Source organism: Panicum hallii, chromosome 7, assembly GCF_002211085.1.
Source record: "Panicum hallii strain FIL2 chromosome 7, PHallii_v3.1, whole genome shotgun sequence".
NCBI lineage: Eukaryota > Viridiplantae > Streptophyta > Magnoliopsida > Poales > Poaceae > Panicum > Panicum hallii.
Window position 1 is genome coordinate 32,845,324 of NC_038048.1, and position 18,279 is coordinate 32,863,602.

Genomic DNA, 18,279 nt, shown 5'->3' on the forward strand with positions numbered 1-18,279 from the left:
CTAGATACATAGATTTTGTTATATATTTAGATATACATTATGTCTAAAAATATAGCAGAAATTATGTATTTAGATTTGCTAAAACAAACTACAATTTGAAAAGGAGGAAATATATATTAACTTTGACGAGCGTGGCACGACCATACATGACCAGCACTGGTCGTCACAAACAAGAATTGACTGGTAGGTGGGAAGTGCTAACGCATGCACCTCACCGAATCCCTCGTCTCTGTGCTCCTAAAAGTCGTTGCTCGCAGCGCTGGCGATGGTCGCGACTGCAGTTTATAACATGGGAAATGAACGTTCCTGGCATGCTTCTTCAGATATTGTACGTATGCGTTTGGCCGTTGGAGGCAGTGCCTTGGCCGGCATGAATATAATGTACACGGTTAGTCGTGACTTGTTTTTTTCTTTAACAGAGGTGTGTTAACCAATTTTCCTAAAAAAAGAAGGAAAGCACAGACCATACTATTAGCCGCCAGATAGTGTCAGTGTCAGTGCATGTCGCCGTCGTTGGCACGAGGGTTTATCAGAACAATAATCCCATAATCAGCAGGGTCATGGAAACTTGGGGAGGAAGAAATTTCCCACTAACCAGACTCCTCTTTTTTATGATAAAGTAGCACAAATCGAAGTGGCAGCGTCATTTTTTAAAATTTGCACTTCACTTACCGCCATTGGGCCCTCCTCCAGTCTCTATTTATATTCGACCTCTGTCACAAAGAGTCTCTCTTCGTCTCTCTCCCTCCCTCTCCCTCTAGTCTCAGCGGTGGCACGCAACACCATCGCCATGGATAGAGGGAGCCTCGGCTTACTTGTTCCCATGACGACTCCCAGTCGGACGCACGAGAGACTCCACCACGGTGGCTTGCTCCACAATTCCTCCAGTAAGCTGCAAATTATATATCCCTGCACCAGCATGCAACTTCTCTGATTAGTCTCCATGGAGATGCTTCCTCGAGTCGGCCTAGCATTCTCGACTCTTCCCGAAATATAAGACATTCTATGATTTCTAGTCACATTCGATTCTATTTTTTTAAGTTATCTTTTATCTTTCCTAACCATGTGTCACACCCTAATTCATGGCTAACAAAGACTGAGCAATAGCAGGCTTTTGGTAAAAAAAAGATAAAGGGTATATATCCAAACAACCCTTTCATGATCAGAGCACTGCCAAGAAGTTTTAAATATATCTCCAAGACTCCAACCAGCAGCTGATCAAATAAACCTGACTAAGTACGAAATAGTAAAAATAAAATCTCCTTTTTCTTCTTGAAATTGTCTGCAAGTTCAATTTGCTACAAGAAAAAACAAGATTAGTTTGAAAATCTTTGGACCATCAGCATGTCAAAATTTCAATCCTCAAATGTACTTGATTGCTTCTTTTTCTTGAACACTGATGGCATGAATGGTAGCTACTAATTCCAATGTAAGATTCGCAAAAGGAAAAAAAGAAATTTAGTAAATTTATTCTGCCTTTTTTTGTTTCTGACAAACAAATTTTGCAATGCAATAATGCAGATTCCACTGTGTTGCAATATTTGCGAGAATGGCCAGAGCTGTATTCACCTTGCTTCTGGATGGGCGCTTTTGCATTGATGCAACTGGTATTCATCATAAGTATATCCAGTCAATTCCTGTTCAACAAAATAAGACGGTGCATACAGACATTGAAGAGTGCAGCTCCTGAAAGAAATGAGCATTCATATCAGGACCAAAAGAATACAGTCATAAAGCTGGGTGTATCATATCAAGCAGGCAAAGTATGCTGCCTGCTTATGTTAGCAGTTCATATTCTGCGTGTATTCTTATTGCAGTTTGATGAAAGACTATGTAATTGTTTGTATCCATCTTGTGTGCTAAGTGAAGGCTTTCAGGTTCTATCCTGCATGATATTGTCGATAGCAGTATTCAGTTTTCAGGAAACAAAATGTACTAAACTACCGTTGATAATTCGATCATGGTGGATATTTTACTTTCTACAATCAGTTACCATGGTGGTATTGGATCTCAGGTCAATTTTATTAGACCATGAACACATAGGATATGAAGAATGGACCAATCTATTCAATCTTGGTGTTTGCGCTTATCTGCTTGCAGTTTCAGCCAGAGGAACAACCGGGATCAGGATCACCTTCATAGATAGCAGCATAACAGAGCCACTTCTGAATTCATCTATAGGACAACAAACAGAAGCTGAAAGACCGTGTCCGTATGGAAGGGCAGGTATTCTACAACTTATCACATTCTCCTGGATGAATCCTATCATTGCTACTGGATACAGGAAACCTCTAGATAAGAATGATGTGCCAGATCTTGATTGGAAAGATTCTGCCGAGTTCCTCTCTGATTCGTTTAAAAAGATCATAGATGATGTTGAACACAGGCATGGTTTAAGTGCTTCATCAATCTATACAGCAATGTTCCTATTTGTTAGACGGAAAGCAATGATCAATGCAGGATTTGCTGTGTTAAGTGCCAGTGCATCCTATGTTGGACCGTCACTGATTAACGACTTGGTGAAGTTCCTTGCAGGAGACAGGCAATATGGACATAAAAGAGGTTACCTTCTAGCTTTAGCTCTTCTAAGTGCTAAAGTTGTGGAAACAATAGCAAAGAGTCAGTGGTGGTTTGGAGCTCAACAGCTCGGGATGCGGCTTCGAGCTGCTTTGATATCCCACGTCTATCAAAAGGGGCTCCAGTTATCCTTCAGTTCAAGGCAGAAGCACAACAGCGGAGAGATCATAAACTACATGGACGTAGACATACAACGGATATCTGATTTTTTATGGTACACAAACTACATATGGATGCTACCCATTCAGCTCTTTCTAGCTGTCTTTGTTCTCTATCAAAATGTAGGGGCTGGGGCCTGGGCTGGTTTAGCAGCGACGCTGGCAGTAATGGCTTGCAACATTCCACTAACCAGAATGCAGAAAAAGTTGCAAGCCAAGATCATGACTGCTAAAGATGAGAGAATGAAGGCAACAACAGAAGTTCTCAGAAGCATGAAAATACTGAAACTTCAAGCATGGGATATGCACTACCTTCAAAAGATAGAGGCTTTACGAAGTGAGGAGTACAAGTGGCTATGGAGATCTGTGAGGTTGTCAGCTCTGGCAACACTTGTGTTTTGGGGGGCACCTGCATTCATATCCTCCGTAACATTTGGCTCATGCATATTGATGGAGATTCCTCTAACTGCTGGTAGTGTTTTGTCTGCCCTTGCAACATTCCGGATGCTACAAGATCCAATCTTCACACTTCCTGACTTGCTTTCAGTGTTTGCTCAAGGGAAAGTTTCAGCAGATAGAGTAGCAAAGTACCTACAAGAAGAAGAATTGAAATGTGATGCAGTTACACAAGTGCCAATAAGCAACACGTGCTATGCTGTGGAGATCGATCAAGGAACATTCAGCTGGGAACTTGACACCACTTCTCCAACTCTCAATGATGTAGAGTTACGAGTAAAGAGAGGGATGAAAGTAGCTATCTGCGGAATGGTCGGCTCTGGAAAATCCAGTTTATTGTCATGCATACTTGGGGAGATGCCAAAGCAAGAGGGGACTGTCAGGATCAGCGGGAGCAAAGCATATGTTCCTCAAACAGCCTGGATTCTGTCTGGGAATATCAGGGACAACATTCTATTCGGAAATCCATATGACAAGGAAAAGTATGAACGGATAATACAAGCTTGTGCACTGACTAAAGATATTGAAATGTTTGCGAATGGAGATTTCACTGAGATTGGTGAAAGAGGAATTAACATGAGCGGTGGCCAGAAGCAGCGAATTCAGATTGCAAGATCGATGTACGAGGATGCTGATATTTACCTCTTTGATGATCCTTTTAGTGCAGTAGATGCTCACACTGGAAGTCACATTTTCAAGGTTTGTTGCAGTTCCAAGAAATGCATAAATATACTTCAATTATGTACTGTGAATTTCATATGTTCACCATTTAGGACTTTTAGGACAGCAGTCGGTCGGTACATATTCTAAGTAAATAAATAATTGGATCATGCAGGATTGTGTTATGGGAATCCTCAAAGACAAAACAGTACTGTACGTGACCCACCAAGTCGAATTTCTTCCAGCTGCAGATCTTATACTGGTAGGTGGCTAAAATACTTTTTTGTTTAGCCAATCATGTCCAAAGACCAAAGGTTGAAGATGCCAAGTAACTGATCATGTGGATACAAGTTAACAGGTGATGCAGGGTGGAAAGATTGTGCAGAAAGGGAAATTTGATGAACTCCTTGAGGGGAATATAGGATTCGAAGCTATAGTAGGAGCCCATAGCCAGGCTCTTGAATCTGTCATAAGTGCTGAGAGCTCCAGCAGAATATCCTCAGATAACCAGAAATCAGCATATACAGAAGATGAACTCGCTGCAGAAAATGGAACAAATGATCAGCTTCAGGGCATAACAAAACAAGAGTCAGCACGCGATGTCTCACATGAAACCAATGTCAAGGGGAGGTTAACACAAGATGAGGAGAGAGAAAAGGGAGGCATTGGCAAGAAAGTTTACTGGGCGTACCTGAGGATAGTTCATGGTGGTGCTTTAGTTCCAATAACAATCGCTGCACAGTTATTATTCCAAATATTTCAGGTAGCAAGCAACTATTGGATGGCATGGGCATCCCCTCCATCATCTGCAACCAACCCCACAGTCGGATTAGGCCTCCTTTTCTCCGTGTATATAGCACTATCTATGGGAAGTGCATTATGTATCTTCGCCCGCTCCATCCTCACATCACTAATAGGTCTGCTAACATCAGAAAAACTGTTCAAGAACATGACCCACTGCGTCCTGCGTGCCCCAATGTCCTTCTTTGACTCCACACCTACTGGAAGAATTTTGAACAGGGTTAGTTTTATAAAAAAATTCATACTGCATCACATGCCTACATAATACTAAAGTACTAAACTAATATGTGCTTTTCATGTAACAGGCCTCCAATGACCAAAGTGTTCTAGACCTAGACATAGCAAACAAGCTTAGTTGGTCCGTGCTTTCAGTCATACAAATCCTGGGGACTATTGGTGTTATGTCACAGGTTGCATGGCCAGTTTTTGCCATCTTCATTCCAGTGATGGTGGTCTGTGTCCTTTATCAAGTATGAACTCTTAAACAAGAACTTCAGATCTTGCTTACAATTTAGTTTTCTCTTTACAATTATGCATACAGTTGCTATTGCAATCCATAAATTATAGGAAGCTTAAATAGCAGTTTTTATGAATCCGTATACTTTGTAAAATATGCAGCGCTACCAAATACCGGCAGCAAGAGAGCTGGCTCGTTTGTACAAAATTCAAAGGGCTCCAATCCTACACCATTTTGCAGAGTCACTTTCAGGAGCATCGAGTATTAGAGCATATGGACAGAAAGATCGTTTCAGAAAAGCAAACCTTGGTCTTTTTCACAATCACTCCAGACCATGGTTCCATAATCTCGGTTCCATGGAGTGGCTTTCTCTCAGGCTAACCATGCTATCCACTCTTGTCTTTGCGGTTTGTTTGATTCTGCTAGTCAGCCTTCCTGAAGGTTTATTGAACCCAAGTAAGATGTATATCCACAGCTCTTGGTGATTACAGAAGCCTTAATATTTCCTATGTTTAGTGATTTTCAAACTAACACAATTACAAATGCAGGCATTGCTGGACTCGCAGTGACTTATGCATTGAACCTCAACTATCAGTTGACGTCTATGATTTGGAACATTAGCAGAATAGAGAACAAAATGATATCAGTAGAAAGAATACTGCAGTACTCAAGGATACCTAGTGAGGCTCCTCTAGTAGTAGACTACTGCCGCCCACCAAAGAGCTGGCCACAAGATGGAGCTATCAGTATAAGATGCTTGGAGGTATGTGAAAAAGAATCATGAGTTATCGCCTAACATGGTTGCAAACATAATGGTACTTCACCAATCGATCTATAATCTATTGTTGAGTTGGCCAAAACAATTTAACTTATGCATTAAGGTTGAATAACCATGTGCACAAAACTAACCAAGCTGTCAGAAAAATTCATCTCCTGAAAGCACTCAGTTAATAAAAAATATATTACACTTTACCAAAGAAAAGAATAAGAATATCACAAAAACAATAAGAGCAAAATAAAGTGCCGGCTCATCATTGTTTCTGTTGCAAAACAAACTAATTACATTTTTATATAAGAAAAAGAAAAAGAATACAAAATGATCGAGCAGGGAGAACATTAAAATTCAGGACAAAGAAGTAGAGGCCAAATACAAATATTCATGTAGCTCTTACTTCTTATTTTCTAGATAATGAAACCTGTATTATGTATTTCATCTCAATATATGCATTTGCTCAAATGGAGATACCTAATATGACTTTTTGCTTTTACAGGTCCGATATGCAGAGCATCTCCCATCTATTTTGAGAAACATATCGTGTACAATTCCAGGAAGGAAGAAGGTGGGGATTGTAGGACGTACCGGTAGTGGAAAGTCAACTTTTATCCAAGCACTTTTCCGTATCGTTGAACCACGGGAAGGCACAATCAAAATCGACAATGTTGACATCTGCAAAATAGGGCTGTATGATTTACGGGGCAGACTTAGCATCATTCCACAAGATCCAACCATGTTTGAGGGTACTGTAAGAGGGAATCTTGATCCACTAAATGAGTACTCCGATCAACGTGTGTGGGAGGTAACTTAATCAACTACAGATGCCTTCATGATAAATAAAACCTTATTTATCATGTGAAATAGGGGCTAAGTCATCATAAATTAAAATTTTACCGCACAATGCTTGTCCGCATTACCACCAAAATTGAAGGGACTGAATCCAGAATAGGGGAACGGATGTAATTTATGTATGGTATAGGTGCATCTAATGTACATACTCCAATGCAACAAAAAAAAAGGTACATACTCCAGGGTTTTAGGAGTAGTATTAGTAACACACAACGATTCCTAAGAATTTTCTTGTAACTCCAACTTGATCAAAATTCATAATCTAAATTGACATAAAAATGAACAGAAAAAGGGGAAAGTTCCAGTAAAAATAATGACTAGAGGGGGTGGAGAAGGCTCTACTGCTTCTAACACCTGATCAGAAAATCGGTTTCCTTATTTTGATCAGGTATTGGACAAATGCCAGCTTGGCGATATAGTTCGGCAAAGCCCAAAGAAGCTGGATTCAACAGGTAATGCACTCTTTAAGGTCCAGTGGCTAAATGTGAAAAGTTGTTCATGGGTAGGTAGTAGTTACCATAGCCTGTAGGTAAGGATATCTTCGACAAGACTATAATCAAATGGGATAACCCCTGCAGTTGTGGAGAATGGGGAAAACTGGAGTGTGGGCCAGAGGCAGCTGTTTTGCCTTGGTAGGGTTCTGCTAAAGAGAAGCAACATCCTTGTACTCGACGAGGCAACTGCTTCAGTCGACTCCTCCACTGATGCAATTATCCAACAAACCATCCGCCAAGAATTTGGGGATTGCACAGTGTTGACAGTAGCTCACAGAATTCACACGGTTGTTGACAGCGACCTCATCCTTGTCTTCAGTGAAGGTAAGACCCAGCTTGAATGAACAAACACCAGTCCGCTGCATGTTATTGGAGGACCTAGCTGCAGTGATACTAAAATCCATACTTTTTTATGATGAGCAGGAAGGATCGTGGAATACGACACGCCGTCAAAGTTGCTGAAGAACGAGAACTCTGAATTCTCCAGGCTTGTCAAGGAGTACTCGATGCGGTCCCACCCACCGCTACACCAGTGGACCAGGAATTGAAGTTCAGTATCAATCATAGTGGGCGGCATAGCACTAGCCCCTAGATTCAGACTGATTCCGTTGCTGATGGGAGCATGCGTTCTGTATAAGAAAAATAAACGATAAACATCTGCAGCTACTCCGAGTAAAATGTGTGCACGCGAATGGGCTGCTGACAGCAGTAAGTAAATTTTGAACTGTAATATGTGATCAGGGGCCTTACACGCAGCGCGTCCGGTCAGGCATCCCATCGAGCAGGTGTTGTGCACAGGGCAGAGCGCTCGAGACCGTTGTCTCCTTGACGGGGCTATCCCTCACCTACCGGCCATTGCAGGAGGAGGAGACGCGGGGAGGTGGCCAGGTGGGCCGTCGATGTCATCGCCGGAGTGGGGTTGGGGAGGCGGAAGGAGGAGCGATTGGTGCCGGGGTGTTGCTTGAAAAATGACCCATGTCCCATGGTGAGGCTCATTTGTGAAATTTCAAAGTAAAGAGTGCATGGTATTCTGTAGAGACTCATGGGCTTGTTCCAGGCTCATAGTAGTACGCCGAAACAGCTCGAACGAGCCTACTCTGCCAGTTTTCCAATTTGGTCCACCCCTAACAGGCCCATTCCTTAACAGGCCCACTGGGCCCTGAGACATGTCGGCCCGTGAACTCCGATGTGCTCTCGCGTGCCGCGGCGTGGTGCGGTGGCAGCGGCAACAGCCACCCGCTCGTCGTCTGACGATGGCTTCATCGTCATCACCAGCGGCTGCTCCGTGCCGGTTCCTGTCCCCCCTCGCCACCGCCGCCTCCCGCGCCCTCCTCTCATCCCCGACCCCAACAACAAGGAGGCGGCTACTCCTCTCCACCACCACGACCACCATTGCCGCCGCCATGGCCGCTTCTTCGCAGAGCGAGGGCTCGGCCTCTTCCCCCTGCAAGGTCCTCGACTCGCACCTCCACGTCTGGGCCTCGTCACAGCAGGTGAGCGAGCAGGCGACGAGCGAGAATTTTGGCTTCCTGACGGGGGTGTTGGATTAATCCTTCTGCGGTGGTTGTGACCTGTGACTCTGTCCCCGCAGGCCAAGGAGGGGTACCCGTACTTCCCCGGCCAGGAGGCCACGCTCCGGGGCGACGCCGACTTCTTGCTCGAGGTCAGTCCGAGAATTTCAGAAATGGCACATCTCATCTGCCCTTGCGGTAACCTTGATCCTTGTAGCCTATTTCTTTCACAGTCTCTGACGGTTTGGGAATGAATTGTGATTTGCGCCCGTACTAGTGATAGATTGATGTGTAAACACCTGTTGCGGATTGTGTCCATGTGAAATCCTACAGAATTGGCACAAGAAACTGTGTCAACAATGAAGGAAACAGCTTACGTTTCAAAAAAAAAAATTAAGGAAACAGCTTAGGCAAGGCTATTTTTTAGCATACATGGAAAAAAATATTCTCAGCTAGTGGATTCTTTGTTTAGTCTTTGTTTCTGAAATCTGAACACGTGGTGGACCTACCGACCTAATTTCAGTCTTAGTGGTGTTTCCTACTCTATCCCCTTGTTATATGAGTTGGATCAAATGATTCAAACTTGCTATTGAAAATTTAAGTTTGAGTCTGCATTTTGTATCATCTGATCCCACTAACCCACTATTTAGTCCTTTACGGTACCTTGTTGAGACTCACAATACTTGATGCGTGTGATGCTGCTGATTAATGAACTGTTTTGAAAATGTCCCCTATCTAGTGTATGGCTGAAGCTGGAGTGGATGGTGCTCTCATTGTTCAACCTATTAATCATATGTTTGATCATTCCTTGGTAACTAGGTAAGCATTTTCTTGAATGCATCCATTCCAACTGGAAACCACCTGAATTATTAGTTAACAGTAAGGCCATGGTTTATTTCATTTTCATTTTTCCTGTAGTGTGTTGAAGAAATGCCCATCTAAATTCATCGGTTGCTGCCTTGCGAATCCTGCAGATGATGGAAGTGGGATTAAACAGCTCGAACATCTGATTGTACAAGTACACCTCTTGGAATTTTCTTGAACACAAAAGGAATGATCCAATCTAGTATTTTCTAATATACGATTCCTTCGTTCCTCACCAGGAAAAATACCGTGCTGTCCGGTTCAACCCAAACTTATGGCCATCAGGTCAAAAGGTTTGCAAATGGCAAACTGAACATCACTTTCCTCAACTTATTAATTCTGATTTATAATCAAAGTGGCCTGAAAACACAAAGTGTCTCAAATAAACAGATGACTAATGAGGTTGGAAGGTCATTGTTTGCTAAGGCTGGAGAACTTGGAGCACCAGTTGGAATAATGACGATGAAGGTAAATGATGCATTCCTCTACTAGATTTATGCGCAGCTACTATTGGACTTTGGGATTCTGACAGCAAGAGTAATATAGCAATATTTTCACATCGTAAAGAGAAGAAGGGCTTACATTTGGACAAAGACTTGCATATCAGGTTGTGCCACTCTAGAGCCAGAAGAACTGAGGAAACTAAAAGTCCAGACAGATGCAAATTCTTAGCCTTTTTAATTGCACAAGTTACATGAGTTTATGAAAACCCAGTCTGCGTCTTTTTTGCAAAAATAAAATTGCATGAGGCTCCTTGAATGTAAAGTAACATGGATTTAATTATGCTATTTGTTAAAAATTCAAAATTATATAATTTTTCTTTGATGTTCTTGTGTATGCAGGGAATTGGTCTATATATTCAGGAAATAGAGGAGCTCTGTAGGGATTATCCCGAAACTACTGTTATCCTTGATCATATGGCTTTCTGCAAGCCACCAACGTAAACTTGTGGTTTTGCTTGTTCCTAGTTTGCATGAATGTAGTCATATATGAAGCTGTAGCCTATAGTAGTTTATGTTGCATTTCAATGCAGGAACACTGAAGAAGAGAAGGCATTCTCTTCATTTCTAAACTTATCCAGATTCCCAAAGGTAATTCTCAAAATCTGTTTATTTTTCCATTGCAGATCAATATGGTCATGAAAAAAAATAGTATTTATTGTGCAAACGAACCTTTTTCAGTACCAGCTGATATTAGCACCCTCAGATTTTGTTATCAGAGATCAGGGGGCAGTAACACTATTTGAATACCTGAGCTGATTTTATTGTCAAGTAATGACATCATGAATAAAGTGCCAGATTGCCGTAGAAGTTGTGCGGTTAATTCCTTCTGTTTCAGTATCACTATACTTACTCTAATGCCATGATGCATTACTTCAACAGGTTTATGTCAAATACAGTGCTCTTTTCCGCATCTCAAGAGAAGCCTATCCATATGAGGACACTGCTCAGCTTCTTTCCCGTGTGATATCTAACTATGGAGCCAATCGAATAATGTGGGGAAGGTGAATTCACATATCCACTGATAGTTTTAATTGAATATACACTCTAACGGTGACTATGAGAGACCACTCTCAGTTAACTGATAGCAGCAGCAATTACATACTCTTAACTAAAGAGGGGGGATCTGCTGTAGAATACAGAAATCATATAATCACTTCATCCTCTGGCGATACACTATTACCAAGGATTAATTATTCTCTGAACTTATCTGCAGTGACTTCCCCTTTGTTGTTCCTGAATGTGGCTACAAAGGAGCAAAGGAGGCAGTCTCTCATGCCGCGAGCAAGATATCTGTTTCACCATCAGATTTGGAATGGATCCTGGGTAAAACAGTGAGCCAACTATTCCAAGGTGCATGGGTTGCTCCTTGAGGGAGCTGTCATGATCAGTGTAGTGGTGTGGTGTAGTGTAGCTGGTAGGATAATGTATTCCGGGACAGCTAACTCTTCACACGAGGGGAAGTCTTTGTCCTATTTTCCAATGTTCAAATGTATACAATGTTTTGGTTTGACATGAATACACTAGATAAAGCACTTCTAAAGTTCTGATTTCTATCACCAAAAATAACCTAATTTATTCTCTTCTCATTATGACTCCTGTTTTCTAGGCAAGAAAAAATTCCTCATTTGACTTGATCATGCAACTTAAACATGTGAAGATGAACTAAAGGTGCAGAGGCCAAAATGTGGTCAGTATAGGATAACCAGAATGTTTGCTTCTGGAATAATCGGAATTCAGATTCAGCTAGAGATGTAACGCAGCTGAATGATATCCCTACATATCATTTTGTTGGGCTGGCGCCAGCAGGGATGGCAATCGGGTCCACGGGTTCGGGTGCCCGTCGGGTTTCGGACCCGATGGGGGTGGGTGTGGGTGCTGTTTTTCACCCATGGGTCTACCCGAACCCGACCCGTTTAATTTCGGGTGTGGATTCGGGTTTTGAAAAAAACCCATGGATGCCCACCGGGCGCCCGAAATTTAGCCCATTACGTATTTTGGCCCATACACATGCACCCAGCCTAACAAAACTTCACAAACCCTAACTCAGTAACTCCCTACTCCCTTACCCCCTGCCCACGCCCAGCCGCCAGGCCGCCGACCGCCAGCACAGCCGCCCCGCCGCCACCCCCCAGCGCGGCGGCGCACCCCTACTCCGGCGGTCCGGCCACCCCTCGCCCCCGGCGGCCCACCCAGCGCCCCCTGCTCCGGCGCGGCGCGCCCCCGCGCGCGGCACCCCCTGCTCTGGCCCCCCGGCGTCCGGCGCCCCCCTGCTTGGCTGCTCCGGCGGCCCCCTACTCCGCCTCCCCCCACGCGCCCGGCGCCCCCCTGCTTGGCTGCTCCGGCGGCCCCCTGCTCCGGGCCCCCCGCGCCCGGCGGCCCCCTACTCCGGCGTGCCCCCTGCTCCGGGCACCCCCATTGCTTGCTTGCATATTCGATTGCAAAACCCGATGGGCACCCGCACCCGACCCGAAACCCGATGGGTTCGGGCGTGGGTGCAAAATTTCACCCATGGGTGTGGGTGTGGGTCTAGTTTTCGACCCGATGTTATTTTCTCATGGGTCGGGTTTTGACTCCACCCGACCCGAACCCGACCTATTGCCATCCCTAGGCGCCAGCGAAGCATATGTAGAATCCCACATTCAATATTTATTGCAAATAGTGGTATAGCTAAAACTAAATAACTAATCCATATTTGTGATTGCGCAAGGTTTAGACACTCAAATAATATGCATCAAGAGACCCAACCAATGCACGCAGCATTACAATTTTTTTTTTAAGAAAACAATCCTCCTATGATAAACATCCAGTTCTGTCTTCGGTGATCTACCCCAACCAGGACCCCAACCATGATAAGAATTCACATTCGCGCGTGGGGGAGAGACAAGGCTTTGAAACGCCAGCCCAATGCCTCCTTTGAAATGTGTTAATCTCAAAAAATAGGAATAAAAAATACATGATCCGCCCGAGTTGGTCGTCAATTGCAATTCTATAGGAATTGAAACTTTGCAGTAGAGTCAAATGAATTTGAGGGATAGGCACAAAGAAAAGTTTTAAAGAGGTTGGACCACATTTTTTTTTCTTAGGATGGAGCTTTTCTTAGGAATTTTATATGACTTGAGGATGTATGCTTCTTTGTTCTGAAGGGACGCGTATGAGAAATCCCTATAGCATTAGTTGAAATCCTAAAATATCACTCCACCATATTTTGTTCCAAAAAAGATTCAAATGGTGGACATTTCAAATCTAGCATAAGATTTATGTATATTTTTCTATAGAATGAGCTTATAACATTTGCAATGTTGTTCCATGGTTGCGAACTAAACGTAGCTCCTTATGGTGGAATATGTCCACTCAACACGGGTGCTCGTATATTCCAATTATTTCATAATTTAAACGGCGCTATTCTTTCAGTGGTAGGTGACGTGCCCATCGACAACGAGGCACCCATAGTGAATTTATCTTAAGTATCCGCCGACTCAGTCACTCGGATATGCTTATAGAGGTAGTGTTACGTGCGTATACAGGGGTGAGTGTGCAACCCATTCGCATACTTACACTCACACATATATCTGTAATGTGAAAAAATGCATAAAACCTGTTGTCTTAAGTACCCATAGTTTTTTTTTCAATATTGTTTTCACTTTCTTTCTTTTTTCTTGAGGATGGCGGTTTTCTTGACTTTGTATGTAACACAGTACAAAGTACACCGTAAACTAGCAATTTTAATATGAAGGTTTTCGGTAAGATTTTTTCTCTTGACCAGTCGGACTTAGAACATGCTAAAAAATATAGCAAAATTAATGGCAGTAACTATAGTTTTTTTCAACATTTTTCCACTTTCTTTCTTTTTTTCTTGAGGATGGTGGTTTTCTTGACTTTGTATGTTACATGGTACAAAGTGCACCTTAAACTAGAAATATTAATATGAAGGTTTTTGGTAAGATTTTTTTTCTTGGACCAGTCGGACTTATAACATGCTAAAAGAATATAGCAGCATTAACGGCAGTAACCCACGATTTTCTTGTTAAGGTTTCCTCATAGAATCAATTATCTTCTAGACTTGCAAGGCACTATCCAAAATGTGGTAGCAAAACAACAACAGCTCGTAAGTTGTTATGGCATCGCATCTAATAATGGAATAAAACCGCAAGCTCCCCAGTCCCATATACTTAGAGCATCAGCAGTGCTGCACCGATTTATGAGAAAAAGCTAGCCACCTATGCTTAGACTTGTTGTTGGCCCAAACAGATTCATCCTTCTCCAGTAGCATGGTGCATGGGACCCGCTCAACCATTGTCTTACCTCTATGAGCTATGCAATGATCCTTCTCTCTCTCTCCTCAAACTAGTTTTTTATTAGTCATGAACCAATGCAAAGATATGAGTCAATTCTTCTTTGCCCTCATTGGTCGACGTGCTCCGATGGGAAAATCGGTTCATCATCAACTGCCAAACTCACTCTATGACTCCCGTTTTTCCTCTCACTGAAGAAGTTCTTATAAACCACATGTATTTTTGCAATGTAAAAATATCTTAAAGCCTATAGCACTGCTTAAATTACCCATAGACCATAATTTTCCTTTATATTGTCTCCTTTTTTTCTTTTTCTCAAGGATAGTGGTTTACTTGACTTGTTTTTGTTAACACACTACAAACATACTATAAAACAATATTAGTATACATGTTTTATAAGATTTTTTTCTTGAACCACTTGGATTCTTCACATGCTTATATATCGTTTTGGCTTTTATCTGAATGCATAATTTTTACCGTGTATCTAGACTAGTGTACATCTATGCATAGAAAAATCTATTAGGTCCTCTTTGGATCTAAGTGCTGATGGGTGAAAATGCTAAACTTTAGCATTAGCTCATCCAAACGGAAGTGCTACTAGGGTGGGCTAAACTTTAGCCAAGATTTAAAAATTTTAGCATATGTGTAAGTGCTAATATGTGCTAAAATTTAGCACTAAATTTTAGCTCCTCCAAACACACCCTTAGAATAGAAATGTAGGGGTACAACACTTTGATGGTGGTCCATAGTTCAGTTTCTTCACAGAATCAATGATTACCTAGATTTGCAAGGCATTGCCAAAAAATACAGCAATGCTAGCAGTAGCAGTCCATAAGATCCGTTACGATATCTTGTATTATAATTGTTACTACAGGCGTATTTGCGTATTTGTATCGTGACATCGATCGCCGGAGGATTTTTTTTACATAATTCACATCTAAGCAACAAGCATTGCAAATTCGCAATTCTCAAAGGTCGAGAAAAAAGAGAAAAGATAGGGAAGGGAGAGAGAACGGGAGGAGACGCAGGAGGGACGCCCCCTGACCCCACCGACCAGCGTCACGGACTCTTCTTCGGAGACCACCAAGCCCTACTACAGCAGCCGCGACAGCAGCAACCGCCGCAACCGCGGCCCCGACCCGCCATGCACCCGCAGCAGCAGCAGCAGCAGCGGGGGGCACTCCCGCCGACGCAGGCCTTCATCGGCGCTGGAATGCCGCCGCCGCCGCTGCCGCCGCAGGGAGCCGGGGGTCTCGGGTCGATGGCGGCGGCGCAGGCCAAGGCGGAGGCGGCGGCGCGGGCGCGCGCGGCGGAGCAGATGGCGCTCGAGGACGCGTGGAAGGCCCTCAACCCGGACTTCAGGACGCCCTTCGCCTCCGTCGAGGACGCCGTCAGCAGGTGCGTGCGCGCGTGCGCGCGCGTCCGATCTTCCTCGCCGCCGCCGATTGGCGTGCTTCGTTTAGCGCGTCGTGCTGGCTCGCTCTCGTGTTCTAGGGATCTACTTTCTGCTCGCCCTTCTTCCTGCTTGCATCTTTCGTCGGATATGTTTGCTAGGGGTTTTTGGGATTAGTTCATCGTATCAGTATTGGTGAACCCGCGGTTGATTTTGCAGTTTGTTCTCTAGGATTTGGTGCGGCGAGTTTGATTTTCACGTGGTACTGTTTGATTCGGGGGAAAAGTTATATGCAGAGACATATAGCCACCTCCCAAGAAATCTGTCAAGGAACATAGAGAAACTCTGTAATGGTAGGAGTCTAGGAGATCATCGAATTGAGGATTTTTTTTTCTGGACCTCTGTAGGAGCAATCTCCCAATGATAAATAGGGAACTAACCCGACCAAGAATTGTGAATTTCAATTTCATGATTTCTGACAGAATATCTGAAATATGGTTCTTAACTGACAATTTTTAGTGAGATCACTAGATTAAAACCTGCATTTGTAACTGAATAATATGGTAACCTATCAGAATATCAGCTAGCTAGCTTTTGACGATTGAATTATTTTAAACAGGCATGTAATTTCTGAATGCAACATTTGGTCGAGTAAAATTACTGTTGTCAAGTTTTTTCTAATCTGACAAAATAACTCATCCCTTTTGTTTGTTTTATTTTCAATTTATACATCATTGCAAATGCATGTCACCTCTGATAAATGCACTGTATGCTGATCTATCTCTTGAATAGAGACTCTCTTCTTGTTCTTAGAGGATCACATTTTTGCCCACCGCTCTTCTTGGTAACTCATACTATCTTGCATGAAAGTTAGCTGTGATTTGTAGGAGATTAGGATTAACATATACATGTGCTTGCTCTAGATGCAACCTGAAAAGGTCTAGTTGTTGCAATCTGCTGAAAGAAAACAGTGAGGATCAGAGGATGTCACATGCCTATTTGCCATTTATTAATTAAAAGAATTCGAGACTATGAAGAATAAGAATTGTTCATACCGATATTGGTGTTCTGTCAATAGTTAGCAATTGTTAGCATGACTAACAATCTTCTTCATCCCATGGCAATCAGGTTGCTGCCATACCATGTCTTCGCGGACTACGAAGAGGATGACGATGGTGTTGATGCCACCCGCGGCAGCAGCAGCGTCGCCACCGCGACAGAGAATTCAAGCTCGCAGAAATGGGAGGACGACATGGTTGCAACAGTGGAAGGTTTTCTCGATGACTTCGAGAAGCAGGTGCTGACCTTCAACGTCATGAACCAGCAGCGCGCGGCGGGCCTCAACCGCGCCGAGGAGCAGCTCATTCTGGATAGGGCGCTGTACGAAGACGAGCGCTGGCAGGTGGAGCGCATGCGCGCGGCCCTCGTGCAGCACCAGCAGCGGGAGCATCAACGGGAGCAGCAGGAAGCTGCGCGCGCGCGGATGGCGCTCGCGCAGGCGCAGGCGCAGGCTGCGGGGGCGTGGCCGGCGGCGCAACCCGCCACCTCGTGGCAAGCGCTTGCGGCTGCCGTAAACGGCGAAGGGGGCTCCCGAGGGCAGGCGCAGGCACAGGCACCAGCCATGATGAGGCACCAGCAGCAGCCGCAGCCGGAGACGATGATGACGGCCGGCGCCTGGCAGGCGCTCGCGGCGGCAGCGGCGCGCGGCGAGGGAGGCTCCAGCGGGCAGGCACTGATACAGGCCGTTATGATGCAGCATGTGCAGCGGCAGCGGCAGCAGGAGGAGATGATGGCGGCGGCGTCGCACGGCAAGGGCGTTCCCGGCGGGCAGGCGCTTCCACCGGCCGCGCTGATGCAGCTGATGATGCAGCAGCAGCAACAACACCAGCAACAGCAGCGGCAGCACGAGGAGATGATGGCAGCGGCGTCGCGCAGCGATGGCGTTCCCGGCGGCTGGCAAACGCTTTCGCCGGCCCCGGTGATGCAGCAACAGCAGCGGCAGCAGGAGGAGATGATGGCGGCGGCATCGCGCGGCGAGGCGGGCCCCGGCGAGCAGGCGCTGGCGTCGGCCGCGTTGATACGCCAGCTGCAGCTGCTGCAGCAACAGCAACAGCAGCAGCATCAGGAAATGATGGCGGCGGCCGGTGGATGGCAGCAGCTGGGGGGGCGGCAGTTGTACGCGGCGCCGCGCGGCGACGGCAGCTCGAGCTCGCAGGCGGCGCTGCCTCCTGCGGTGCTTCAGCAGCCAGGGCAGGGGCAGACCAGCAGCGCGGCCGCCGGGATGGCGCTGCCGTGGCGTGGGGGCGCAGAGGGAAGGGAGCAGTAGCGTTGCTAGGGCTTTGCGATTCCTGCGAGAAAACCAATCGTGCGTCTCTGAATCTCTGTTGGATGAGTATGCCATCGTTGTAGTGTTCATGCGAGTTAAGCTGGTTTACAAAAGACGGCCTAATTTGTCCATTTAAACTTCAACTGTCATTGTTAATGTGTCG

The 18,279-nt window shown here is 44.7% G+C and overlaps 3 protein-coding genes and 3 long non-coding RNA genes across 6 annotated transcripts; 3 read left to right on the plus strand and 3 right to left on the minus strand.

The window, feature by feature from the left end:
- Window positions 1–577: 577 nt before the first annotated feature.
- Window positions 578–3,173, minus strand: LOC112900365. Its single transcript, XR_003230190.1, has 3 exons — window positions 3,048–3,173; window positions 1,570–1,686; window positions 578–909 (listed from the first exon to the last, which is right to left on the minus strand). It is a non-coding gene; the product is annotated as an uncharacterized LOC112900365 (long non-coding RNA).
- On the plus strand, window positions 1,566–7,908 carry LOC112900362 (putative ABC transporter C family member 15). Its single transcript, XM_025969192.1, has 11 exons — window positions 1,566–1,607; window positions 1,818–3,890; window positions 4,027–4,113; window positions 4,210–4,872; window positions 4,958–5,122; window positions 5,271–5,565; window positions 5,658–5,872; window positions 6,381–6,686; window positions 7,122–7,185; window positions 7,312–7,551; window positions 7,651–7,908. The coding sequence occupies exons 1-11, from the start codon at window positions 1,581–1,583 to the stop codon at window positions 7,773–7,775; spliced, it is 4,260 nt and encodes a 1,419-aa protein (XP_025824977.1). The 5' UTR covers window positions 1,566–1,580; the 3' UTR covers window positions 7,776–7,908.
- LOC112900363 lies at window positions 3,891–5,545 on the minus strand. The gene is made up of 3 exons (XR_003230189.1): window positions 5,415–5,545; window positions 4,543–4,852; window positions 3,891–4,390 (listed from the first exon to the last, which is right to left on the minus strand). It is a non-coding gene; the product is annotated as an uncharacterized LOC112900363 (long non-coding RNA).
- LOC112900366 lies at window positions 5,796–7,373 on the minus strand. The gene is made up of 3 exons (XR_003230191.1): window positions 7,251–7,373; window positions 6,470–6,556; window positions 5,796–5,832 (listed from the first exon to the last, which is right to left on the minus strand). It is a non-coding gene; the product is annotated as an uncharacterized LOC112900366 (long non-coding RNA).
- Window positions 7,909–8,450: 542 nt separating the features above from the next.
- LOC112898830 (4-sulfomuconolactone hydrolase) lies at window positions 8,451–11,656 on the plus strand. The gene is made up of 10 exons (XM_025967132.1): window positions 8,451–8,720; window positions 8,819–8,890; window positions 9,478–9,557; window positions 9,657–9,756; window positions 9,842–9,895; window positions 9,993–10,070; window positions 10,445–10,542; window positions 10,636–10,693; window positions 10,985–11,106; window positions 11,319–11,656. Exons 1-10 carry the CDS (start codon window positions 8,481–8,483, stop codon window positions 11,473–11,475), a joined length of 1,059 nt encoding a protein of 352 aa, XP_025822917.1. The 5' UTR covers window positions 8,451–8,480; the 3' UTR covers window positions 11,476–11,656.
- Window positions 11,657–15,541: 3,885 nt separating this feature from the next.
- On the plus strand, window positions 15,542–18,116 carry LOC112900667 (chromatin modification-related protein EAF1-like). The gene is made up of 4 exons (XM_025969498.1): window positions 15,542–15,795; window positions 16,919–17,662; window positions 17,713–17,716; window positions 17,787–18,116. Exons 1-4 carry the CDS (start codon window positions 15,542–15,544, stop codon window positions 18,114–18,116), a joined length of 1,332 nt encoding a protein of 443 aa, XP_025825283.1.
- The last annotated feature ends 163 nt before the right edge of the window (window positions 18,117–18,279 follow it).